The 27746-nt window shown below is 39.7% G+C and overlaps 1 protein-coding gene across 1 annotated transcript; it reads left to right on the top strand.

The window, feature by feature from the left end:
• Positions 1-884: 884 nt before the first annotated feature.
• Positions 885-27528, top strand: LOC108717462 (profilin-2). Its single transcript, XM_041564949.1, has 3 exons — positions 885-1240; positions 19470-19662; positions 24998-27528. The coding sequence occupies exons 1-3, from the start codon at positions 1109-1111 to the stop codon at positions 25093-25095; spliced, it is 423 nt and encodes a 140-aa protein (XP_041420883.1). The 5' UTR covers positions 885-1108; the 3' UTR covers positions 25096-27528.
• The last annotated feature ends 218 nt before the right edge of the window (positions 27529-27746 follow it).

Consider the following 27746-nt stretch of genomic DNA (forward strand, 5'->3'; position numbering starts at 1 on the left):
CATCCTTTATATTCTTCTGCAATGCTCACACTGCGACCTTTCTCTCCCCCTCCTGAGCATTTGTGTGTCTCTGTATGTGTCCTGCCTTCTTCCCTGTCCTGCTCCTCCCCTACTTTCCCTCCTCCACCTACCCTTGGCAGAACAGATATAAATCGTATCCATCACCTCCTCCCCTCCCCAAATAAGAGTATTAAAAAGGCTCTGAAACAAAGGAACCCTGCAGTGTCAAAGAAAAAAATAACCCTTCCTTGTGTAGTCAAGAAAAAGGAAATAGGGGCTTGGCGGTGTTTAGCAAATTCATTGGTATCCCCCAAGCAAAGGGGGCGTTCAGCAGCCCTCCAGCTATTGCTTTTCTATAACTGACAGTTGATCAGCAACAACTAGAGGGGCCGCTTGGTATTTAAACAGATTAGACCCATGAAAGGAAATATGTAAAGGGCTGCTGTGGGTTTCGAACCCCTGATATTCTACATTCCATCTATTTTAATACAACTTCTGGGGTAACACAGCCCACAAGCATATTCAGAAACTTGCCAGTTGTTTTTATCATCCTTTATATAGTGCAGACACGTTTCTGCAGCACTTCAGACATTGTCATTCACACCAATCACTGCCCCACAGGAGCTTACAATCTAATGCCAGCAGCCTCTTGTCACAAAGGCTCAGATACAATAGTTCAGAACCGAGATCTTTATTTTCTGAGGCTGACTAAGAATGAGTGGATGTTGTTGTGGGAGAGTAGGAGCCGCACACAAAGTGATCCGTGGACAGGCAAGAATGAACGCATCACTGCTCCCTCACTCAGTATAAACTGCCCGTTAGAAAAACGTGGTGGAGGTGTGCCAGTGTCCTTCCGCTACTGGCGGAGGGATCTGCAAGTGGAGGCAATAGAAAAAGATAGGGGGAGGGGGACTACACCCGGGCGCTGCCCTATTTCCTTGGCTTGTGCCGGCTGTCTGAGCTCAGATTATCTCCGGCCGTGACGGAGTCGCTTCACCCCCCTTCCCCATCACCGGCCACCCGCACCCTATTCCCCCCGCAAGCTCTAGTGACGGACCGTTATTTTTTGCCTTGTCACGACCCCCTTTTTATTGTACCCGCACTGAAGATGTCCGGCTGGCAGGATTACGTGGATATGCTGATGGCCGATGGCAGCTGCCAGGAGGCCGCCATTGTCGGTTACGTGGACGCCAAATACGTGTGGGCGACGACTCCGGGGGGCATCTTTCATATAATAACGGTAAGAGGAATGAGGATGCCCAATAGGCGCCTGTGCCCGGTTATTTGCTGCACCTGCCGCCTGGGGGCGGGACCTCGCCTGCAACGGGGCTTCAGCATTTGTGCTGCACAAAAGGGGCCTCAGTGCGACTCGAGCCGCGTTAGTAACAGGGCCCGCTGCTGCTTCACATTCACGGGCAGAGAATAGCGCAGCCAATACACTCGCTGCTCTGTCTCACTGGGACGCATTGGCCTTGTATTGTCTTATTGGAGTCGTAGGGTTTTCCGAGGAGGACAGAGAGGGCATTTGAACAGCATCAGGGGGGCCCTCTGGGGGAAGGAATGGAAATGCAAGTAGAATAGAGCTCCTATAGTGAGATACAGCACTCATGTCCCCCTATATATCCCTATATATCTCTATATATATATAATATGATTTTCCCCTCTCAGCCCTGTGTTTGTAGTTCAGCCACAGCCTGGGCATCCCCCCCTCTCACTGACATCCATTATTCCTCTGTTGCCAAGGGCCTTCTCTTCTGTATCCCTGTTCAAGGCTTATATAGGTGCAATCACTGCAGCAGTTTCCTTTAAGGAAGGTTTGTAGCACAGGGGTCCCCAACCTTTTTTGGACCGGGGACCAGTCGGGAGAGGGGTTGGCAGTCCAATTCGGCACGCCTCGTCTTTGCGCACTGGGCTCGGCGGGAGAAGCGGGTCGTGGCCCGGCGGTTGGGGACCCCTGGTGTAGTAAATGCAGCCTCTCAGCTTGTGGTTGAACGACACCACTGGGCTCTTGCTGGATGCTGCTGGGAGCACTGGTGTAACTAGATGTTACTGGGCCCCAAAGGCAATTCATTTTAGGGCCCCCAACATAACCAGAGTTTCTCTTTTTTTTTACCAGTATATGTTGAAATTGCTCATTATTTAGGGCCTCATTGGGCCCACTATACCTCGTGGGCCCCCCCCCCCTGCAGCCGCAGCTTCCTCTGTAGTTACGCCACTGGCTGGGAGTTCTATTGAGCCCCATGTGCTTTGGAATTGTGACTTCATTTGGAATTGTGACTTCATTTGCTGCCTCTTGAATTCTAGTCTGTAGCTGGACAGACTGCAAATGAATCTGTATAGAACAGGGATGAAGAGGTGCCCCCCTGCAGTGGGATTGTGGGAGCAGTAGCAGGAGGGCTGCCGCATGCCCATCTTTGGTGTAGGATGAAATGTGTAGGATCAGGCCAGCATGCCGTTGACTCAACACAAGTCATTTGCATAGTACCCAGCCGCTGTCGTGGATGAGATTTAAAGCGACTGACGTAAGCAGCTTTCGTGAATCCCAGCCCCCGCTTCTCTCTCCATGTTCTTCTGCAAGATGGCGTGGTCCCATTGATTTTTTTCTTTCTCCTCTGTAACATGTACAATTTTTTTTTTTTTTTGTATTCTCTCTGCCCGACCTCATTGTTGGTTACTTGTGGTTCTTTTCTCATCTCTCTTATAAGCATCACTCTGCCATTTAGATTTGTGCTTCAGAAAGTGATGAAATCGAATTTGACAACACAATTAAACATTCTGCTGCATTCACAATGGCATCCTGCTGAATAGGGGGGGAGGGGTACATATACCGTACTAATATATCATATCATACTTTGCTCTTTCTTGGGCTTCTTCTCTAGCTATGATAAAACTTGTTTCTTAAATCTGTCAGTCAATCCCTGTTTAAAGCTTCACGTTACAGATGCATTTTTATGTTAAATATTTCAAATCCAAGCTGAAGTATTTTGGCACGAAGCCCAAAAACTTTAATAACTGTGCTGGTTGGTGCCGAATGAATCTGCCAGTTTCTGTCATTCCATTGCAGTTGTGGCATACCCAGTCGTGAAGAATGTGCTGGCCCTTGGAAAGCTCATATTGCACATTGGTGTCGGTGCCCGTCTTTCATTATTATTTTTCAAATCATCAACATAAAACCGGTTCCTCCCCATAGCATTTATGCAGAATAGGTTCACATATAGAGACAACTTTAAATAACGAACTCCAGTCTTATACTTAAAAATAATGTAAACATTTGAAGCAACCTTCCAATATACATTAAGGGGCAGATTTATTAGGGGTAGAAGTGAAAATTGGAATTATCCAAACTCGATTCAAGTTTTAATTCTAATTTTGATATATATTTACATATATCATACTCTGGCCTTTTAAGAACTCAAATTCAGCTATTCGCCACCTAAAACCTGCCAAATTACTGTATAAGTCAATGGGAGAGGTCCAGGGATCAATTTGGTGATATTTGCTGCCTTCCTGACTTTTCGGGTTGATTCAATTCGTCCGAGTTGAGAAAATTCAATTTTATCAACACATTTTGATTGGTCGAAATTATGGGAGTTGTAAAAAACTGGCATGGATTCGAAATTCAACCTATGATAAATGTGCCTCTACATCTTTAATTTGTGTAGTTATTTGGAAATGTAATTCCTATCAAAAGCAGGTTTTTTCCTTCCTCTTCCATTTCCTGTACTGCTCGTCTTTGCTACATATACCACTGAAACTGTGTAGCAAAAGTCTGCTCTCCTAGAACCTCTGGGAAAGGGGAATCTAGGTTGGAAGACAACTGACACTTGCTAAATTGTTTCAATGGTTTTTATAGTCAGGACCAGCAGTGCAGTAAATAGCACGTGACTGACAAATGCTGCGGTCAGTTGCATTTACATTTCTGAATAACTAAAGAATTTAAACATTTTATTGTATACAGGTTTTGGACCTGTTATTCAGAATGCTGTGGACCTGGGGCTTTCCGGATAATGGATTTTTCTGTAATTTGGATTTTCATACTTTAAATGTAATGGAAAATCATGAAACAATTAAATAAGCGAAATGGGCTGGTTCTACTTCCAATAAGGATTAATTATATCTTAGTTTTGATAAAGTACAAGGCACTGTTTTATTATTACAGAGAAAAAGGGAATCATTTTTAATTTGTAACTTTCTGGATAACGGGGTTTCCTCATAACTGATCCTATACCTGTATTTGGAAGTTGATTAGAAATCTTTTTTTTTTTTTTATTTATCTGAAGTTGCCATTTAACATCAAACTGCAAGACAGAGTGATGAATTTGAGTGGCACATTGAGAACAATACTCTGCAGTCTTATTTATGGTAGGGAAGTACACAGATGTTATATTTTTTAGGCCAGGGGAGTCTAAACGGTTACTATTCAGTACCAAATGGCTGTTGAACTGCAGCTCTCTAATGCAGATTGCAGGGTCAGCAACACCCTGGGGCTGCGGGAGATCTCACTGCTTCTTTATGGTTATTGGCTGATCACCTATGATTTATCCTTATGTAAGCTTTCTGGGGGAGGGTTAGTCAGGCAATGCTCTGGTCAGATTGACTGGCAGGGCTGCTAGTGCCTATCAGATGACACATTTGTGGCCGGCGTGCGTACTGGATGGGTTGCATATAGAATATTTAGGCCTGGTATGACTCTGCAGTTATTAGGCATTGCCAAAGTGCTGAGAGCTGCTGCTGTGTAGCACAGTTTAACCCAGGGTTGTCCAAAAAGTATATCGGGATCTCCCAGTAGACCTTTAGCTGGTGATCAGTAGATCTCAAGACACTGTCAACAAACAGCTTGTCTAAATCACCCTCCTGTTTCATTCTTTTCATTCACATATGTATTATGTTAAGGTTACATAAGAAATAATTGTTTGTTAAATATACCTTTTCTCATAAATCAGTATTTAAATAATATTTTCCATGGAAGAGAATGCTAACAATGCTATTATGGGCGTAGATCATAATGGGAAATCATGAATAAAAGTATACCTTGCATTAGTAAAGTATGAGCACTCCTGGTTTAACCTCTGTAGTCGAAGGTAAACTCATTTTATTTCCTATATATAGCATTAAATCATTTACTAGTTTTGTTTATCATTTACAGAGATGAAAGGGATATTTTTTTTAATGAGAATTTAATATTCGCTTCAGTATACCGTACTAAGAAACTTTCTAAATACAATCCGTTAAAATTAAAAATTCTGTACCGTTTATGAAAGAATCAAGTTTATGTTCATTATTCCTCTCTTGGCTTCTCCTCAGTCTTCAGGAGTTGGGTGTCAGATGAATGATCCAATATATCTTATAGGGGGGGGCTCCTTCTGCTTAGAAGATGTATTAGAGCTCACTCTATTAAAATCACCAGACATCATGTCTCTCTACATGCAGGATTTGTGCAAAAGGCAGTTATTTTGTTAGGTTGTGTTTGAACTAGAATCAATTATTTGAGTGAGGTTTTAATCATCTGATAGAAAAGGGAGCTCCCCCTATAAGATATATTGGATCCTTCATCTGACACCCAACTGGTGAATGAAAACAGATGCTGAGAGAGGAATAGTGAATATAAACTTGATTTTTAATTGATTGTATTAAGAAAGTTTCTTATTTCAGTACGAGGAAGCTTATATTAAATTGTAATTTTCGTGATAGTTCCATTTTAATACGAGGTACAGTGGAAAAGCTGTCGTTATTTTAGCAGTCTGTACATAGATATTTCTTTTGCTGATTTAATTAGGCAAGATGAATGCAAGAATGCTCTTACTTACTTCAAATTAAGGGTTAGATTTAATTTGTGTTAATCCTTAAAGGGCAAGGAACTCCTCTTCTGTACCCATCCTTAGAACTTAAAGCGGCATGTTCCCTTGTGCAGAGTAAGAACATATACACTGTTATCTGGGCCTGTTTTTTCAGAATTCCTACTTTTGGTTTCACTCTGAAATGTCAGAATGCCATTATTAAGGACCAGTAGTTGGTAAGAGCTGTCGGATTCTCACTTTGCCTATAGTACATGTAACCAGGCAATGGTTTGAATGAAAGACTGGAATATGAACAGGAGAGGGCCTGAATAACAAGACCTATAATAACAAGTATAAATGTTTAAACACAGGGTGAGAAACAGGCTCTTTTCTCCATGCTGACTGGCACTATGTCAGCCTTTGTTTGCAGACCCAAAAGTGGATTTTGGCACAAAAATGCAATCTGCTGTGTTTGTCTGCATGCAGTGGCTGTCAGTGTGGACAGAGGAGCCCGAGAATTCTGTGAGAAACAGCATATCTGTATTAGCCTTACAGCTTTCTGGATGATGGTTTTCCAGAGACCCCATACCTGCGATACTAATCAACATTTTCTACCTTTTTGTTGTATCTTGTATGAAACATTGTATTTATAATTCCACACCACATTTACTGGCACACCAAACTAGTAGTGGCCAAATAGGGAGCTCTGTGATTTTCTAATAAATGTGATCCACAGCGATGTACAATAGATGTTTATTCATGGAACATATTGATTACAATACCATAGTGTGATCATGCGGTGTGTGGCCATAGCTGATGTTTCAGTTATAAAAGTGAGCTGTTTGGGCAGCTGAGGATAGGTTGATTTTTTTAACTCAATGTAATGGGTTGGATTGCATTTATATGTTGCAAACGATTATTGCCATCAAACTGAACCTGTCCAATGCTGGCCTGTGGCATGTAAGAACACTTTTTCTTGGTGTGGAGTGGGGAATATTTCCTCCTTCATAGGGAAATGTCTCTGGTGATGATTCTATTTCTGTCCTACTGGCTTGCAGTGTGCTCGCTCCCCCGGGAAATTTGCCCATTTTGCTCTAGCATGATGCTGGCCATAGATGTGCAGATAGACCTTCGATGTTAGATGAGCGATTGTTCAGTGCACTCTTCCGATCTGCCATTAACCATTCAGATCAAATAAAGTAGTAAAGGAACACATCAGAGAATGTTCTGCCCCGACAGCAATCGTACGAAAGTTATGTCTGAAAAAAGCTGGTGACCGTCTCCAATTAATATTGTCAGATTGGCAATACATGCAGAGATATTATCGGTAGCCGACAGAAATTTTCTAACCTGTCCAATTGACTGAACGACCGATCACCAACGCACGAAAAATGACAGGACACTCCACATACGGCCCAAAAATGGTTCGGAACTGAGATTCGTACGATCAAATCTTGGCGTCTATGGCCAGTTTAAGAGACTGGGTCATCGCATACAAGTGGTTTTTTTGGTATATATTTTATATATATATATATATATATATATATATATATATATATATATATATATATATATATATATATATATATATATATAGTGAGCTTTTATTGGCAGGTGAAATTGTTGTGTAAACATTAATTAAATTAAATGCATTGCACACATATCAAACTGAACATAATCTGATCAATGGAATTGCTAATTTAAACAGCTGTATATATTTATAGTCTGAAAATATAGAAATTCACAGCAGTCTCGTGGATGGCTTATATGCGAGGCTTGGTATTTAGGGACATCCGCAGTGACGCCATGTTTGTCCTTACACACCATCTGTCTCTCACATTACTGAGGTCAAGTCATGTTATGACTGCTTTTGTACTTTTTTTGCCTTTTGTAAATTGCAGGTTCCAAGACTCACCTCTGTGACGTATTTGAAGGAGCTCTTTAACGCATGAATCGTAGGTCAGGAATAAGAGCTCAAGGTTATAGCTTTGTTTTCCAGTTGTCTTCGTGCTCCTAGGAGCTGAAGTCTTTTATGGATTTGTCTTTTTTTTTCTTTTTAAATGTCAGGTCCAGAAGAGGCCAAGATTCTTCCCTATTTTTGGGACAGCTACCTTCTAGTTCCTGGCAGCAATAACCGTGAGCAGTTTTTGGAACTGAGACTGTTGCTATTGTTTTGTGTTATGTTAAATAATTTAATTGCAAAAACATCTGGCGCCTGTTAATTTGTATTCAAATTACCCCCCAAATATCACAAAGTCCCAATCCTGAAAGTAAAAAAATAAAGCTTTTATTAATTGTTAGGGAGAAGTGAGAACTGCTTCGTTTTCAGCTCAGTACTACAAAACAAAACTACTTATATATTTTTTGATGGATCTTAACCAAAATAAAACACTACAAGCATTTAAAGAGTTGGCAGGAGTTCTGAACTTTTTAGCTAGTTAGGCAGGGTATTTACGCCATGCTCACAGGGAGATTTTAGTGCAAATACCCAAAAATATGGCAAACTTTGCAAACTGTGAAGCAATTGGAACTAAGCATGGAGGCACAGCGCTGACTGCAGTTTTAATTTTGTACCACTGACATAGCTACAGCAGGTATAATTGCCTAATCTTTTATTCAGCTTTCTTTCACTCTAAATGTCTGGTCAGCAAGTATCAATTTTTTAAAAAAGTGATTTTCTATGGCAGGATTCCTCAAAAATACATAGGTATTGTCTCAATATCTCACTTCTTTTTCTTTAACTGGACTTCCTGTCTATGCTTTTGGCAGGTCCTTAGTCTTTTCCATGTTCCACCAGACACCCCCAGTTAAGAGTCCTGCAGCGGGTCGGTACCCGTGGGTTACCCGTAAAAACCTGCGGATTGCAGGTAGAAGTTCCAGGTGCGGGTTGGGCCGTGGGTCTTCTCAATAGCCTACTTCCTATGATGTCACTTCCGGTTTACAATTACAGCACTACCTGTTTTACTCCTTTTTTTTTCTGATCACGCCTACTTCCAATGATGTCACTTCCAGTTTACGGCGGCACTTCCTGATTCTTGATGGTTGCAGGTCTGGGTTGCGGATAAGGTACTTGTGGGTCGGGTAGCGGGTCCAAGCGGGTAAGAATGCGGGCACGAGTCGAGTACTGATTCCAAAAAATGGACCCGCGCAAGACTCTACCCCCAGTTTTTTAGCCTCCGAAGTGTTTACAGAGAATCATGTGAAAGAGATTTTCCAACAAGACAGAAGGGCACGTAGTGAGCCTATATCTGTTAATAAGTGGCCCTTAGATCTAACTACTCATCAGTATTTGTTCCTAACTGGATGTGAGATTCTGTACCAGTGCTTTATGATTTACTGAAATATTTGAAGAAATCTCCCCTTTTCTAATATACAGATCTCTCCGTTGTTTCTGTGCCAGCCTCTATGGCTATTTTGTTCCCCTCTAGATGCCATAAGTAGAAGTGGTGAAAGCAGAGTTCAGGTATCCGCGTTGGTGCCAATTGATGAAGCCAAGTGAAAGTAATCTATGATGTTATTTCCAGGTTAACAGGAGCAAATGAAGAGCGCAAGGTGGTGTCCCTGTCACCACTGCTTATTGTATCAGATATGAACTTTGTGGTTCTGTTAATAAAAAGAGTTCTATGTACTATTATAGTTCCATTAATCTTGTATTATAGCTGCCTTAAGCATATATATTCACCCCCCTTTCAGTTTTTTATGCAAGCTGCTGGTCATTGGTTCATCACACTGATGAGATACAGCTCTCTCTGGATTGCTATAGAGAGTTTTACATATACGTGCAAACACTTTTACTATTCCTCTGGGGCCATCATTTTATCCCTAGAGGTAGCCAACTAAAGCAAACAAGGACCTGAAAGAACAAAGGTCAAAGGAAATAATGAAAACAAAGATACTTATTTAGTTTCCCTGACAATTGATTTAAACCACACTAAGATAATTGTTTAGCTGTAAAACAAAGTTTACCATCTTGCAGGGGGCATATTCATGCTCTTGCACTGAAAAATTAAAGCCCCTGCAACTGCTGCTGAGTTTGATACCTTGATGAAAGGATCAGTGCAACAAAAATTAGTCTCTCGAACAACCTTATACTACTATGGGCCTTAAAGGTGATGGAAAGTCTAAATCACTGGCGGTGCAAAAAGTTAGACCCCCTCACTTACCTGATATCCCAGACTGCTCCAGAAAACTGCACTAGCCTGGGGTACATTTTAGGAAGCACCACAGAGCAATCCACTATTTTAGTACTGCAATGCTCCCAGGCCGATGTATGTAAAGCGGACCATAGACGAAAATGTTTTTTCTTCAACAGACAGATAGAACGAGTGTTTTTTCGGACAAATGATCTACCATTTAACATTTAGTATGAAATAATTAGGAAAAAAATAAATCAAATAATGTCCAGGCCATTAATTGACAGACAACAATTGTACAAAAGTCATGTCCGACAAATAGCAGTGACAGTCGCCCATTGATATCCGATACATGCAGAGATCTTATCGGAGCCAATATAAATCTTTAAACCTTTCTGATCGACTAAACGACAGATTGCCATAGACACTTCACACACAATCTAAAAATCGTACAAATCTTTGTTTCTTATGAATGTATCTTTGCTTCTATGGCAGCTTTAAGTAGTAGCTTTTCACTTGATGCACTAACAAAAAACAGGAGGTGGATCGTTGATTGCTAAGAAGCACCCAGGTCCAGTGTAGCTTTCTGCTTTCAGGAGCATTAGGCAATTCCCAGTGATTTACATTTGTGAAGATTCTCATTCATTCAGGTCATGGTATATCTGTAGAAATAAGTCAAATCAACTGGACTTGATGTGTTTTTTCCTTGAAGACATTTCACCAGTCATCCGACTCGCTTTCTCAATTCAGAATACCTTGGTAAATAATATTTTTTTCAGGGAATATATACTTTGGAATGTTGCTCCAATTGGCATAATCTGTTTATCATAATCCCCATGGATGTCATGAAGTTAGGTGTTGATTGTATTAGCATAATTGGAGCTTTGAGGTTTTGTTAAACCTTCAAGGGAGAGGTGCCAAAACAGCATTGTATGTGGCAGACGATAGATGTAAATCCAGAGACACACTGAGACAGCAACTGGTTCACCCAAAAGAACCAACCCCAAAGCACAAGAAGAGTAACATTATGTATGCGGTACAGTGCAGTGAGGAGTGTTCTGATTTGTTTGTGGGAGAAACCAAACAAACGTACAGCACAGAAGAGCCAGCTCCTCAGGTCAGCCGTGTACCTACATCTAAAGGAGAAGGACACACATTTGAAGACTGCCAAGTCCAGATTCTAGACCGGTAGAGCGACTGGTTCAAAAGAGGTGGTAAAGGAGTCATATATCTAAAAATGGAAAAACCAAGTTTGAATAAAGATGGGGGGGGGGGTGCGACATCTATTGTCTGCCACATACAATGCTCCCTGAAAGGTATACTAATACCTCAAAGCTCCAGTCATGCTAATACAATCAACACCTAATTTCATGACATCCTTGCGGATTATGATAAACAGATTATGCTGATTGGAGCAACATTACAGAGTATATATTCCCGAAAAAAGAACTTCTTTACAAATTATTCTGAATTGAGAAAGACAGTTGGATGACTGGTGAAACGTCTAAAAGGAAAAACACAGCAAGTCCAGTTGATATCCCAGTGATTTACAAATGCCCTCTCCTTTCATTTTCCTTCTGTGTGAGAACAGTTTTTGATTCGAAAGACGGTGAATATTCAGTTCCAGATTCTTTCCTTTAGAGGAAATCGAGCTATAAGTAAAGGACTATGGAGCTTGTGGACACCTGAAAAGATCTAGCAAACTGTTTGCTGTTTTCTGTAGACTTGGCTATTTCTCCGGACAAAGCTCCCTTATTAAGAAATTTGAGTTGTGTTGCCCATTTATTGCAAGGATTTCAAAGCTACACCTAAACTGTGTCCCCCAGTGGCCCAGCCTGTTGAAAGGAACTACTTTCCTAGTGGAAGATAGTTTGGGACAAGGAAATTCCTTGGTGGTGTCAGGATTGGTGTTCCTTTTAGGAAAGAAATGCACCAGCTGGGGGAAAAAGTAGGATCATTTATTGCCTCTTTCTTCCCTTCCCAGGTGTCCCTCAGTAGATCCTGTCTCAAGCCTTAACCTACTATACATACACAAGTCTAGGTCTGTGCTAGGAAAGCATGGGAAAGCAAAGTATTTTGCTTATAAAGGAACAGCCAGGAGAACCACTGCTTGCAGATGAACCACTCCCCCCCCCCCCAATGAATTTAGTTTTAAACACTACCAAAGAATATACAGCAACATTAAAGGGCTTCCAAACCAAAATTTGTTAAAGAGTCCCACATAACACAGAAACCCCTAATATACCCATCACAGTTACCTGTCCAGACTGTACAAAATTTGATGGACATTTGCCTTGGATTTAAGAGGTTTTCCCAAATGACGGTTTTCATTAAATTCCTGTTTTGTGTAGCCTACAAAGTACCCAGAGGTACTGATTCAATTCTATGCCAATTTGTGAGGCTGTAGGTCTGTGGTGTTTAGAGCTTATCCTGATGAATGGTTGAGTTTGGGCTTGCTGTTAGGGTTGCTCTTTGCTTGTGCGGCATTTGGTGTAAATAGTCAGCTACGTTTTCAGTACTCTTTGGACTTCTGTTAGTTGCATCAAAACAAACAAATATTGTGTAGCTGTATTCCATGTGATGTGTCCATCGTTTTGGTCACCTTCTGAATGTATGTATTTGTGTATAATTATTGATTGTGTTTGTACTTTCATGTTATACTAATTTCCACCCGGGGACAGATGCTGTTTATGTGCCAGAGAACTGAATTGTGGGTGCACTATACACTTCAATAGAAGTCTGCTACAAAGGCAGTACAATTAATTTGGTCTGATCAGTAGCCTCTTGGAATGCACCCATAGTCCCTTTAGATATTAATGTTATTAATTATGTGATTTAGTGTGTGGTCGATCAAGCAACAAAAAAGAAGTTTGATGGTGGCTTTAGCTTTGTTCCTTCGCTCTGGACCCTCCACTGTATTAAAACAGTCTTGCATCTGTTACCCTTTTGTGGTGTAGGTTATTCCCCAAGATTTCTCCTTGCTCCCACTTGGATTAATGCCCCTGCACAACAGCTCATAGAAGCCTTCATCTTTGGTTTTTTAAGATGGCTCTGAAAGGTTTCAATTCTCCTACTTTACTAATGGGGACCCGTTTAATTTCCAGGTCCATCTAGTCCGATCCTCAAACTCACGGTTTACGGGGCATGATCGGACCAGGTAATGAGGCCTATGCTTGACCGGGTTACTGTTTGCAAATTGTATTTGTCTGTTTGCAAATCATCTGATGTAGGCTTTACAGTAAGACAAGACTGCATTGCCTTTCATAGGTATTCTTCTCTAAGGTTCAGTTAGGTTTGGTGGGTCTAATTTATTTTTATTTTACTTTAGTTAGTTTGCTTGTATAGCGCCGTAGCAGGAGGTTACACAATTCTAACATAATTATTACATATTTACATTCAAACTGTAAAATTAACTGACTGAGAAATTCCATTTGAAATTACGATCTTTTTGTAAAATGTTGTATTACTATTGCAAAGAATTTTGACAAAGTATTTTGCACACTTTTCTGGCTTCTTGCTGAGATTTTAACAGTGTGGTTAATTTCAGCACATCATAGAATATATATGTATGTATGTATGTATGTATGCATGTATGTATGTATGTATGTATGGCTGCTGGTACCTAGTTAGTCCAGGGCATGTTAGGCTGTTTCCGATCCTGCATGGAAGAGGATTCCTAATCTCATAGAAAACAAAAGTGTCACTTGTTATATGATGTTTATCAACGTCGTTTTCAATATCACTGCTTCAAAATCTTTTGTAAATGTAAAGCCTACAAATTGTTTTCTGTTTTAAAAGTGTAAACAAGTCCTTGGGGCAGATTGAGTAAAGAATGAAGTGGGCTTCACTAGAGAAAATCGCCAAAAAGACAATGTGCAGGGACATCAGCAATTAACTCGTAGAGGACAATCCATTAGCGAAAGAGTTCAGCGCTAACTAAGTTTTGCGCCTTTTCGCTCAGGTGAACGATCGTTACTCCGCAAATTCAACGGTAGCAAAAGTTCTCTATGAAATACTTATGCTGACGAATTTTTGGTGGCGAAACTTTGCCAGCGTTCATCTGCTAAGATGTAACTTCGAATTTTGATGAATAAGCGTATGCGCTGCGAAGTAATGTTTGACAAAGTTGTGTGAAGTGTGGCGAAGCCTTCCGAGGTAAAGATTTGCCCTTAAGTAAATGTCCCCCATGTGTAGGAGGAGCCTTAAGGGGCTATAATTTAAGGTTACCAAGTTTAACCATAAAATGTGTAGCTTTTTTTTTCCATAGGCCTAATCTTTATGCAAAGTCTGTTCTCCCAAGGTGTCCAGGCTTTCTGAAATAACAAGATTCTCCAATTAAAGGAGTAGTTCTCCTATAAATTAAATTATAATTTTCATAACTTTTAGTATGACGTAGAGATTGATTTTCTGAGACGATTTGCGATTGTTTGTTTTTTATTTGTGTTTTTTTAGTAAGTTATAGCTCTTTATTCAGCGGCTCACCAACTTCAGCAATCTGGTTGCTATGGTCCAAATTACAACAGCAACCATACACTTATTTAAATAGGAGAGTGCTTATATAAAAAAAGATGAGTGACAAAAAGTAGGAATAACATACATTTTTAGCCGTACAGGGCCGTTGTTTTTAAAGGGGGTCAGTGACCTTTAGAAGAAGCTTAACTTAGCTTAGAAGGTGGCAAATAATTCAAAAACTATTAAAAACAACGAGGACCAATTGAAAAGTTGCTTAAACCACACCTTAAATAAAAACAGCTGGCTACACAGGAGGATGATGTTTGGCCAGTTTTTTACGAAAGCAGTGCAAACTGCAGAAAAATCAGTATAATTCACCCTTGTTTTGTATATATTGTAAGCTCAATAAAACATTTCTTAGCCATATTTAGACAGTAATATTCCCTACTGCAATACTGCTGGAGGCACAAATATTGCCATTGGTTTGGCACAAATAGGCACTTATTGGTGGAGGGGGTGGCATGCAAATAAAGGTCTAGGTTTAACTGGCAAATTTGTGCACATTGCGAATATAAAAGAGTGCAAGCACATTGGAGATGCCTTTTAATGGGCAGAACTATGGACACATTTTATAGGCGATGCAGTTGGCATTTGGGACAGGGAGATAAATTGGAATATAACTTTATATTCTGTCTTTTGTGATAAGAGGTAATATGTAGATATTAATCTGGTGATACTACAAAATGAAACCCGTTATGTTTGTGCAGTGTAGAACTACTATATGGGGAGGGGGGCTGTGTACTAAAGGAGAACTAAACCCTAAAAATAAATGTGGCTAAAACACCATAGTTTATATACTGAACTTATTGCACCAGCCTAAAGTTTCAGCTGGTCAATAGCAGCAATGATCCAGGACTTCAAACTTGTCACAGGGGGTCACCATCTTGGAAAGTGTCTGTAACACTCACATGCTCAGTGGGCTCTGAGCAGCTGTTGAGAAGCTAAGCTTAGGGGTCGTCGCAAATTGAGGTTTGTCCGTATTATAAATTGATGCTACAGGGCTGATTATATAATTCTGATGCTAGTTGCACTGGTTTCTGTGCTGCCATGTACTAATTATCTGTATTAATTACTAATCAGCCTTATATTGTGACATTTCTATTCTATGTGTACTGTATATTGTGAGTGGGTCCCTAAGCTCAGTAAGTGACAGCAGCACAGAGCATGTGCAGTGAATCAGCAGAAAAGAAGATGGTCTTGCTAAAGGACTGTGGTTGCCTTGAGCTGGTACAGAAGCCCAGAACATAATGTACAACATTTCTAGCTACTTCTTTAGTTAGGCTTTAGTTCTCCTTAATGTGTATTTTAGAGTAGAGACCTGCAAGTGTCTGTTTTTTTTTTTTTTTTTTAAGACCCACACCCACAACCCACAACCCGCTTAGCCCAAGCCGTACCCAGACCTGCCTACCAGGTCCATCGATTTTAGCCCAACACGCTCCCGCAGCAATTGCCACACTGACAAGTGTCGTCGCATCAATTGATTTTTAATAGGGATGCATCGAATCCACTATTTGGGATTCGGCTGAATCCTTGGTGAAAGATTTGGCCGAATACCGAACTGAATATGCAAAGTAGGGGCAGGAAAGGAAAAAGTGGGGGGAAAAAATCTTCTTTTGTGATGAAAAGTCATGTGATTTCCCTACCCGCCCCTAATTTACATATGCATGGGTTTGGTTCGCCAGGCAGGATTCGGCCATATCTGAATCCTGCCGAAAAAGGCCGAATCCTGGCCGAACCGAATGCTGGATTCGGTGCATCCCTAATTTTTTACATTGGGAGGCATAGATTTTCTTACTTGAGACTTGCTGGTGAACATGATGTACGTGTGAATAATATAATATAGCTGACGATTGTTCATGAATAGAGATGGCCGGATGTTTGTGTTTATCCCTAGCGTGAGGTTGAGACTGATTAAATGCTGACGGCTAATGCTGTGGACAACCTTTGTTTGTATTTTTATTTTCCTATTGATTTTAATAGTCTGTTTTGAGTTCACCAATACTTTGTAGATGGGTAAATATCTCACTGGACATAATAGGTTAATTGGTAGTGAAGTGAAGCCATACAAACATATAGGCTGCCATCTTGGCCACTCTAGACAGTGTGTAGGTTGGGGTTCAGTGAAGTAATTGTGTACATCACAACATACTAGTTACACTATTGAGGTGCTCACTGCAGGGTCCTCTCTGAAATCTCCTAGAATTTTATAAAGTAATAAAAACAGCAGGGCACTCCACTACAGTTTAATACTCCTTTATTTGCATACGTTACCCAATGTGTTTTGACACCCCCCCTAAAAAAAGTGGGGGTTTTGTCAGACTCACAGACAGAAAAGCAGGTCTAAAGTGTAGTTGAGTGTCCTGGGCTTCAATGAGAAGTCTGGCTAGTTTGGTTGTGGAATCATTGGTTTCTTCTCCTTGTTATCTGATAAATGGCCTGGGAGTGAAATGATCAGATGATTTTGTCTCCCTACCAGATTGGTCAGATCCACTCATATAGTGACCTTGCTAAGTAAAGTGTGTAGTGTTATGCTAATCAGCACTCTCTCTTTTCTTTTTCTCCTTTTCATTTTGTCTAAATTTTTCTTGCCTTCAGCAGTTGAAGGATAATGCAGTTATGTAGCAGTACTGGAAACAATTAGTTATTTTTTGTTTTTACAGCTCTTTTATTTGTCTTTAAAGGGATACTGTCATGGGAGAAAACATTTTTTTAAAAATGAATCAGTTAATAGTGCTGCTCCAGCAGAATTCTGCACTGAAATCCATTTCTCAAAAGAGCAAACAGATTTTTTTATATTCAATTTTGAAATCTGACATATTGTCAATTTCCTAGCTGCCCCAAGTCATGTGACTTGTGCTCTGATAAACTTCAATCACTCTTTACTGCTGTACTGCAAGTTAAAGTTATATCACCCCCTCCCTTTTCCCCCCAGCAGCCAAACAAAAGAACAATGGGAAGGTAACCAGATAACAGCTCCCTAACACAAGATAACAGCTGCCTGGTAGATCTAAGAACAACACTCAACTCATGTCCCACTGAGACACATTCAGTTACATTGAGAAGGAAAAACAGCAGCCTGCCAGAAAGCATTTCTCTCCTAAAGTGCAGACACAAGTCACATGACCAGGGGCAGCTGGGAAATTGACAATATGTCTAGCCCCATGTCAGATTTTAAAATTGAATATAAAAAAATCTGTTTGTTCTTTTGAGAAATGGATTTCAGTGCAGAATTCTGCTGGAGCAGCACTATTAACTGATTCATTTTGAAAAAAAAAATTTTTCTCCCATGACAGTATCCCTTTAAACTGTTCTATTGTTGCTAGGGTCATATACCTTAGCTACCTGGTGCATGGGAAATGAAAATAAGGTGATCTAAACAGAATAAGTAATACAAATGTATAAATCATAACTCTGATTATGTTTAATACTGTGTGAGGCTCAGCATGAATGACTGCCAACCACACAGCATTTACAGACTGCAGAAAGACAGCACAAAAAAAAGTTTACATTCCTTTAGAACAATGAAAGTTAATTTTAAGTGAACCTCTTCACTGAACAAAGAGCAGTGTGTTACCATCAGCGTCATTCCAATTTCATCCTATTTACGAGCTGTTCCACATGGGTTCCAGTTATTATGAATTCGTGAGTGTGTGTATATATATATATATATACACGAGCAAAGAAATGTATACATTACAAATTTGTTTTATTTGCTCACAGATTGTATTATTGGTGGTTTTTGTTTGTAAAATTAGGACAATTTAACATTATTCATTTGCCCGCTTTCAATTTGTAGTTTAAAGGGGAACTAATGCGAAAATGAAACTTAAGCTTTATTATACGAAAGTAAAGCTGGCCATAGCCAGTGCAGATCGGTCGTTTGGTCGATCGGACAGGTTAGAAATTTTCCGTCGGCTGCCGATAATATCTCTGCATGTATTGCTGATCTGGTGATTTTCAGTTGGAGACTGTCACCAGCTTTGTCAGACATAATTTTCGTACGATTGCTGTCAAGGGCAGAACATCGGCTGATCTGTTCTTTTACTACTTTATTTGAAGCTCTTCGATTTCCAAAGTCGCCCGGAGTTTCCTTGTGAGGCAACTTCGGAAATTGAAGCGCCGTGAGTGCATTGACGCTGGCGTTTTCACATTATAGCAGGGGGAAGGCAGTTTGGGGAGATTGTCGCCCGCAGAAGAGGCGATTAGTCGCCCGGTGACTAAATCCCACCAAATCTGCCCGTGTGCTTGAACCATTAAGCAAGAAGATTTGAGAAAATGCTTTGTTCTTAGGTCAGTTGAAATGTGTTTCATCCTACAGGTGTGGAAAGGTTACTGGGCCGCATGATTATTATATACAAGATTACACATGGTTACTATGCGTACATTAGGGATGCACCACTATTTTGGGATTCGGCCTGAAACCTATGCAAAGGATTTGTCCAAATACCAACTGAATCAGAATCCTAATTTGCATATGAAATTAGCCCTTGAAAGGACAAAGAGAGCAATGCGTCTGGTTAAAAACTTTTTGTCTTTATCCTTTGTGTGACAAAAAAATCATGTGATTTTAAGATTCAATTCGGCCAGGCACTTGGATTTGATGGGATCCTAATCTTGCTGAAAGAAGATCAAGAATCCTTGATTCAATGCATCTAGTTTCAAATTGATCTCCTCCGTTTATATTTAAAGGGGATCAATGCACTCCCAACACAACTTCTGAGCACTCTGCAATATACATGAATTATTGGTTTCCTTTTTATAATACAAGGTGCATTAGTAGTTAAAGGGCACATGTTGTAGTCATTGCATTCTGCCCCTCTAGATAGAAGGAATGTGTGTTTTTAAAGAGTTTTGCTTTTTCATTCCCAGACAGTGCAGCAGGGGGTGTTTGTGTTACACATTCATCATATTTGTAAGTTGTGTCTCTCCTTCCCAGAATCCAAACAATTACTGTATGTGTGTTTGTTGTTGTAACTATTGTAGGATTTGACTAAAATGAATTTTATCTTCAATAACAAACAAATGGCTTTGTACTTTGTTTTGACAGCCTGCAGAAATTGATGTGCTCATAGGGAAGGACAGAGAAGGATTCTTCACTGGAGGCCTAACTGTGGGAGGAAAGAAATGCTCTGTTATAAGAGACAGCCTCTATATTGACAATGATTTCACAATGGACATCAGGACAAAGAGTCAAGGAGGTGAACCAACATACAATATTGCTGTAGGAAAAGCCGTAAGAGGTAAGGTCTCTTGGTGTCAAATGTAAATATATATTATATGTATATATATATATATATATATATATATATATATATATATATTGCATCTGTGTCATTATATTTGGCTTGACATAAAGAATTTTGTTGGTGGTTGGACTGGAACTAGTTGTGCACAGAACATAGGCCATTATTGGTATTTTTTAAACAATAAGAAGTTTGCCAGTTTTTAGGTGTTATTTTCTAAATGAACCATTGATGAGAAATGGCAAACCGAGGCTGAAGGCTGAGTGTTTTTATACAGGTCATGGAACTCTGAGGTTACTTCTAATATCCTCATTTTGCAACATATATCATTTATTATGATATATATATATATATTTATTATAATCTACAGTCTGGTCATTTCCCTATGGGACCAGACTGTAAATTATATCCTTATAAACGGCGCGTTCTGACGTCAGAAAGCGCCATTTATAACAGGATCCCCGGCCGCCAAATTTGACGCCGCCGCGGTCAAATTGAATGCTGGTGCACCCATATTGGACACCGGCGCGCCCGATTTGGACCAGACCAGAATTGGACGCTGACCCCCCTCCCGACATTTCACACAAAATGTAGATTATAATGCATAATGTACCCCCTCCTGAAGTTTATAAAGATATTAGAAGTTACCTTGGAGTTATGTGACCTGTGTAAAAGCATTGGGCCTCGTGCTTTTTATATGGTCACATAACTCCTCGGTGACATAATATCTTACATTTATTACAGTAGAGAGTACATTATCCACTATATAATACACGAGTTTCAGTGAGTCATGTGACAGAAATGACATCACTTCTCACCGTTTATAACTGATGACATCAGTACTCACTGTTTATAAGGATATCATTTACAAGATATTCATGGCTTTTACATTGAGCAGTTACAGGAGAAACAACAGCCTGCCAGAAAGCAGTTTCATCCTAAAGTGCTGGCTCTTTCTGAAAGCACATGACCAGGCAAAATGACCTGAGATGGCTGCCTACACACCAATATTACAACTAAAAAATACACTTGCTGGTTCAGGAATGACATTTTCTATTGTAGAGTGAATTATTTGCAGTGTAATGTAGAAATAAATACTACAACATAAAAATCATGACAGAATCCCTTTAAGACCACCAACTTGAATTTGAATGTGAAATTTATCACACCAACCCTGGAAACAGTTCTAATTTATTACTTAAACACCTAAAACCTGCTGAATTCATATAGAAGATGGCAGAGGTCAGTTGAACCATTTGAAGATGTTAATAGCCTTCCTGATATTCAAGTTTTTTGGAGGAAAACTCAATTCAAATTTGATTCAGATTTTCGGGTTGTTCCTATTCGATCGAACGTTAGACTTTTGAGTTTTTTCTTGAATAACATCCCATTTGAGTTGTGAGTACATTCAAATTTATTAGAGTTAAATTGTTTCGGGCAGCCATACCCCTACCAATCATAGAAACCTTTTTAGGTACCTTTTTCTGGGATGTTTGAGTCTTAAAGGAGAATTCAACCCGTACCATAAAAACTCCCTACCCCCCCAGCCTACCTGGTACCCAGGGCAATTGCCCCTAACTTTTTACTTACCCCTCGGTGCAGATTCTGTCCTCGGAAGTTCAGGGCCGCCATCTTCTTTTCTTCGTTAGGGCCCCCCTGCTTTCAGCGTGCTGCTGCACAAAATATGACACAGCAGCTCCGTGCACGGAAGCTTATCTCCTATTAAGATTTCCTGTAACCTTGTGGTCCTTTAAGAGTAAGTCCCGGTAAAGCTGTACAGGGATTGGATAAGGGGATCCAATCCCAATGCAGATTTACCGGGACTTATTCTTAAAGGGGGGGCCCGGCTAATCAAGTAAGTGAAGCATGGCCAGGCCCCCCCTTAGACACAAAACACAGGCAAGCAATTTTTTAAAAAATTTGGGGGGATGTGGCCAATTTTCTTTTTTACTTGCAGGGGGGCCCCTGATCACAAATGGCTTTTTATAACTCGTGGGGGGGCAGGCCATCAATTTTTTTTTTACTTTTTTTTTTTTAACTTTTAGGGGGCCCTGATCACCAATTATTTTTTTTAACTTGTAGGGACCAGGCCATCATTTTTTTTTTTTACTTGTAAGAGCGGCACTGCCACCAATGTTTTTTTTTACCTTGTAGGGGGACCCTGGCCACCAATTTTTTTAAAAAAAATTTTTTATGGGGGGGGGTCTGGCACCACAGTTTTTTTAAATTATAAGGGGACCTGACCAATAGCTTTTTATAACTTGTGTGTGTGTGGGGGGGGGGTTACCTTTTTTAGCGCTGATGTCTATGTGGTCTTTTAAAGGCAGTGTAGAGTGAGCGGGATCTGGGGTGGGGCTTGGGGGACGGGGTGGGCGGGTCCTGAAAATGTTGTTGTACAGGGTCCCATGATTTCTAATGGCGGCCCTGGGTGTCTCTATATAGGGAGGACACGCTGAAGATTTATGGTTGAAACTCTCAGCACAGTTCAGCCATTAAAACAGGTTGACCAGAACCTAGTATTTTGTAGACCAGGAGTATAATCCAGGTGGCATTTTGGCTTTTTCTTTTTTGAATTTATTGAAACAATGACAAACCCTAAGGGCCATCCATGTAAGATGAGACATTTCTCTCTGCTAGTGTATCTATGGCAGGGAACAAATGTAATTATTTATGAAAATAAAACATATTGGGTTGTGATACACCAGCTATGAAGGCACCTTGTCTGATACGGCTCCTAGAAGGGTGGTCCTTATACCTCCAATGGAGGGGAGATCTGATTCTGTATTGGTTGAACAGTATTCTGTTTGTATAGGAACATGTGTGAGCCATGGATGTCATGTGTATCGCCTACAGGTTTCTCTTATGTGCTTCTAGAAACCTTGATAACTTTTCAGAAGCAAATGTACTTTTTGGACAGTAGAACATTTCCCCTTTATCTGCTGCTACGGGTTGCAAATGCTTGAAACACATAGGGGCAGATTATCAAGGGACGAATTTCGAAGTAATGGGATTTTTTTGTGTGGGTGAATAGGCTGTATTTGATCGTTCGAATCAAAGTAAGATTGAATTCGATCAAATTCGTTTTGAAGTATTTTTTTAAAAAAAAAACTTTTTCAAAGTCCACCAATTGACTCCATATAGGTTCTAGGAGGTCCTCCATAGGCTATAACAGCAATTGGGCTGCTTTTAGATGGCAAATGGTCGAAGTCAAAGTTTTAAAAAGACACAATAGATTTAGATATTTAATTTAAACATTTTTTTACAAATTTGAATCGAAAATTGAGTCGAGGTACACAAACATTAGCTTGAAATTTTCACTTCGACCCTTAATAAATCTGCCGAGAGGTAACACATTCTGTAGGAATTGCTTGAATGTTATTTAACTATCACAAGAATGAAAATGTAATATAATGTAATAAAAGCATCATACTGAAAATATTTTTTTTTTTTCTGAAATGATCAAATTGACTTTTCTGTTATACTTTTTGTTATTCCAAAAAATTGCCTAATAAAAGAAAACAATTCATTGCAACTTTCCAATAGACATTTTTTTAAAACCAATAACTATTACATAGTGAGTTAGGTTGAAAAAAACTGAAAGCAGAATTTGCTTAACTCCTGGTCATTGAGCCCTTTGAAGATTTCTTGATATAGCAGAGAGAAAAAGCAAATTGGCCTCTAGTATTTATTATTATTATTATTATTAATTAGAATATGAAAACATTAAACAGGATAAAACAGAAAATAACATTCAAATAAAATAATCAAGTGTTTTTATTACTATTATCTTAATAATACAAAAGATACTGTTAATTAAGTATAATAATGATATAATAAGACATTATTATTATAATTACTCCCCTATATAAAATATTGCCCCTTTTAGCCAGTGCAGTTATGTGCAGTTGGTTCGTTTTCTAGGGCTGGTTCTTAAGAAAATGTTCAGATCTACAATGTAATCAGATTTTTGCAATTTTACAAAGATCCATTTACTTTTGGCAAGTTCTGCTCCCTTGTCATTGTGATGATGGTGCCAGACGTGAGAATACAAGAGACCCAAATGAATACACAGCAGGACCCAAGGGCTACAGCAGCAGAACCGACCAGTGGCCGTTTTTTTTTTTTTTTTTTTTACAGATAATTGTCGATCCGATGATGTTGTGTCCTTTTACATCACATATACAGTATCTTTATGCTGACAGTTCTGACACTTCTGCCAATATATATTCTATAAATTAAAGGGGAACTTCGGCTTCCAAATCAAAATTTGATAAAGAGGCCCACATAACACAGAAACCCTTAATATACCCATCACAGTTACCTGTTTCTTCCAAAAAGTATGAATAAATGCCATTTTCTATGCTGAAGTCCAGCTGTTTAACAGTTCTTCTCTTTCTGCATCATTTGAAATCCTGGCAGGGAAGGAGGGACTAAACACTGATGTTACAAATTGTAACAACTTTTCCACAGCTTACAGATAACATGCAGGAACTACATAACCCACAATGCATTGCACTGTGATGTTCTGTTCCTTATTGAAATCACGTGTGCAGGGAATTGTGGGGTTTGGAGGATGCAGGCCAAGGACAGATGGCTGCTGATAAAAGTAACAGTAGTCAGCCAGCTCAGCAAAGTAGTCAGAGAGATCAGCAGGAGAGCAGAGAGCTAGACTTAGGAACTGTCAGAAACCATTAAAAATCATTAAAAGTCTGCATAAGTTTTAATTGATGTATATTGCAAAGTTGCTTGAAATTGTGTTTACTTTTCAAAAAGCTTAAGTTCTGTTTTTGTGGAGTTTCCCTTTAAATATTCTACACAGAAGCTGTTTTTAAAGGGGTTGGTCACCTTTAAGTTAACTTTTAGTATGGTGTAGAGAGTGATATTCTGAGACAATTGGTTTTCATTTTTTATTAAGGTGGCTTTTGAGTTATTTAGCTTTTTATTCAGCAGCTCTCCAGTTTGCAATTTCAGCCATCTGGTTGCTAGGGTCCAAATTATCCTAACAACCATGCATTGATTTGAATAAGAGACTGGAATATAAATAGGAGAGGCCTGAATAGAAAGATGAGTAATAAAAAGTAGCAATAATAATACATGTGTAGCCTTACAGAGTGTTTTTTAGATAGGGTCAGTGACCCCATTTAAAAGCTGGAAAGAGTGAGAAGGCGGTAAATAATTCAAAAACAATTAAAAATAAATAAAGGAAAAGTTGGTTAGAATTGGCCATTCTATAAAGTTAACGTAAAGGTGAACCACCTGTTTAAGTGAAGTTGCTGCAGAGAATATTTACTGAACACAATCTCATTCTGTCTTTCTTTTCCTTCTTTTCCAGTCTTGGTGTTTGCAATGGGCAAGGAAGGCGTCCACGGAGGCGGCTTGAATAAAAAGACATTCGCAATGGCAAAATACTTGAGAGATATGGGATTCTAGTTCTAGGCTGACTTACATTCTATGGGTAAAAAAACAAACAAACATTATTGCTACTAAACTTTCCTGTCTCAGCGAGACATTCCTTTGTCTGGAAACTTTATTAGCAATGCTATGGTGATGGGGGATGAAGCTGTGTCTCCTTTGTATCCCTATTTAGTGGGGGAACTTTTATTTTTCTCTTCATTTGGGTTCATTGTGTAATCGAGCATCAGGTTTGTGTCATGATCAAATGTTGTCCCTTCCCTCTGAGCCTCTACATTCACCAGCCTCATTACTGAGCTGCATCTGGCACCTCATTTCCTTTCATTGCCCCTTAGTCAGACTGTAGATAGAAAGTACAGTTATTCATTTGTCCAACACTAATAATCCCAGTCTCTCATCGGCACATACCCATTGCCGTGCCCAGTGTAGCTTATCCATAGACAATGTCTGTACAACAATGAATGGATCTCACAACTGACACCTACCCAATAAGATGCAGGGACTTTCCTCTGATTCATGGAACTTGCTGTTCATTGGCTCCCTCTGCACGTGCAGCTCTTGATGCAGAAGGTGAATAATGAATCGAGTCTGCCGCATTAAATGCACGGCCGGCTGAGTAGATAGAAAATCGCAGGGAGCCGCCGCGGAGAACGTCCCAGGCTAGCTGCTTTATGAACAAACACACTAAGGGGGGTTATTTATCAAGGTCCGGATTTATCTCAGTATTTCTAATATCTAACTCCGAGCAAGTCCTTGTTTATGAATAAAAATGCCTGAAAAAATAGGATTGGGCAAAACTCCTGAAAACTTCTGAGCTTTCTTCCGAATTGTTCTGAATTTACCCGCAAAAACTATGATGCCGAAACCCAAAATCATTGGATATCGGTAACGGACATCAGCGCAGACACTGGGACCTTCCCCATTGACTTATACAGGACCTCAATCGAACTTTAATAAATTTCGGAAATTTTTTATTTTTTTTGCTCTGAAAACTACAAATTATTCAAGGTTCGGATATTTGGAGCTTGGTAAATAACCCCCTAAGACTGACAGCTACACAGCTCATTGTAGTCTTCCTTTGCTGAGGCAAAAACACTAAAAAAAACAAACTTGTCCCACCTTACACTAACTCCAGCTTTTCCTTTCCATCGCTAATGTCGGACGCCCCTGTAAGTCTCTCCCGTGGACAGCGATACCGCGAATCTGTCATTTTTGTAGGCGTTCATCCGCTTGTGCAATATCACAACTTAATTTCCCACACTAGATTTTATGCCAAACTCTTGTTTTTTTGTTTTTTAAAGCCGTTGAAAGCCATTATTTATGTTTTAAGCAGAAGAAAGATGCGCCGTCTATTGAATCTGTACGAACAGTACGCCCTGCATCGGAGCACCAGATTTATTTGTTTTTTAAAGAAAAAGAAAAAAAATTGCAGCAAGTTCTAATGAAGCGATCACTTGTGCTAAATATTCCAGACTGTGGGGGCTGGTGTATTGAAATGCAGTGATACATAAGTGACTGGAATGTCTATCACATGTATTACATTGTCCCTTGTGTTTCATTCGATTTCTAATGCAGATACGGGAGCATCCTGCTACTGCCGCCATTTAATTCCACAATGTAAGGAACAGGAATGGAGAAATAAAGGGTTAATTACTGACGCTTAGAGCTGGAGGCAAATGTATGTGATAAGCCAACATGATGACACTACATTACTAATTACCTGTAGGCCGTATAATTATGGGAGGAGCCACTGTATGAAAACTAAGCAGCGGTTTAGAAGGGAAACATTTGCCATTGTTAGTAATGCAGATTCCCAATAATAATAATAATGTATATTCGTTATAGGACCAATTGCAGCATAGCATTTCCCAGGCATACACAAACTCGTCTATAGCGGGTGTCTGCCATCTTTTATTTCGTACAGTCAAACATCATTGCTGCCGACATGCCGCTGGTTCAAGTGATTGCACTGGCAATGCGGCTGCTGAAACACTATTCATCGCAGTGGAACTTGTTGAACCCTTTGCTGCAAAAAAATCTGTCAGGTCCATTTTATTGTATTATTAAAAATATGACCGAAGCGCAATGGCCGTTAACGTGTCCCCGGCGCTCGATTTTAATCAAAAGTAAAAACTAACAGGGGCATCTTTTTATTAGAATGGCTGTTGTGCGATAGCGACATTTTATTTCTGTGCCATATGACAAACACACAAAACATGACGGTTTTCTTTTGAATGGCACTTGTGTAATGACATGTAGTATTTGCTTCTGTTTGGGTCTCGTGTATTACGTACAATGTATTCTTGTTAATTTGTCCATTCTTTCCCTGCACTTTTGTTACATCTGGGATACAGTCTAACTCATCTGATTTAATATGCATTTAAGAAAATGCCATAAACTATTAAAACACCTTGTTTACAGACAGATGAAATTAAATTTATTCCAACCAAATCTTTGGTGTGTGTGTGTTTTTTTCCCACCATCAACTCCACTCCATTTAATGAGCACATTATTGTGCAGACAGTAGAAATAGAAACGGATTGTTATCTACTTTCCTGACAAACTGACACCTCTGCAATACTCCGCTTGCCCTATGCTCCCTGTGTGTGCCATATTCTGCCTGTGTGTGTGCCATACTCTACCTGCCCTATGCTTCCTGTGTGTGCCAT

The sequence above is a fragment of the Xenopus laevis genome, chromosome 5S, assembly GCF_017654675.1.
Source record: "Xenopus laevis strain J_2021 chromosome 5S, Xenopus_laevis_v10.1, whole genome shotgun sequence".
Taxonomy (NCBI): Eukaryota; Metazoa; Chordata; class Amphibia; order Anura; family Pipidae; genus Xenopus; species Xenopus laevis.

Excerpts from the sequence above, each read along its gene's own strand:
- LOC108717462 (XM_041564949.1), top strand. The coding sequence starts at position 1,109 with ATGTCCGGCTGGCAGGATTACGTGGATATGCTGATGGCCGATGGCAGC. Across the intron at positions 1,241-19,469 it reads GCATCTTTCATATAATAACG|CCTGCAGAAATTGATGTGCT; the intron begins GTAAGAGGAATG and ends TTGTTTTGACAG. Across the intron at positions 19,663-24,997 it reads TGTAGGAAAAGCCGTAAGAG|TCTTGGTGTTTGCAATGGGC; the intron begins GTAAGGTCTCTT and ends CTTCTTTTCCAG.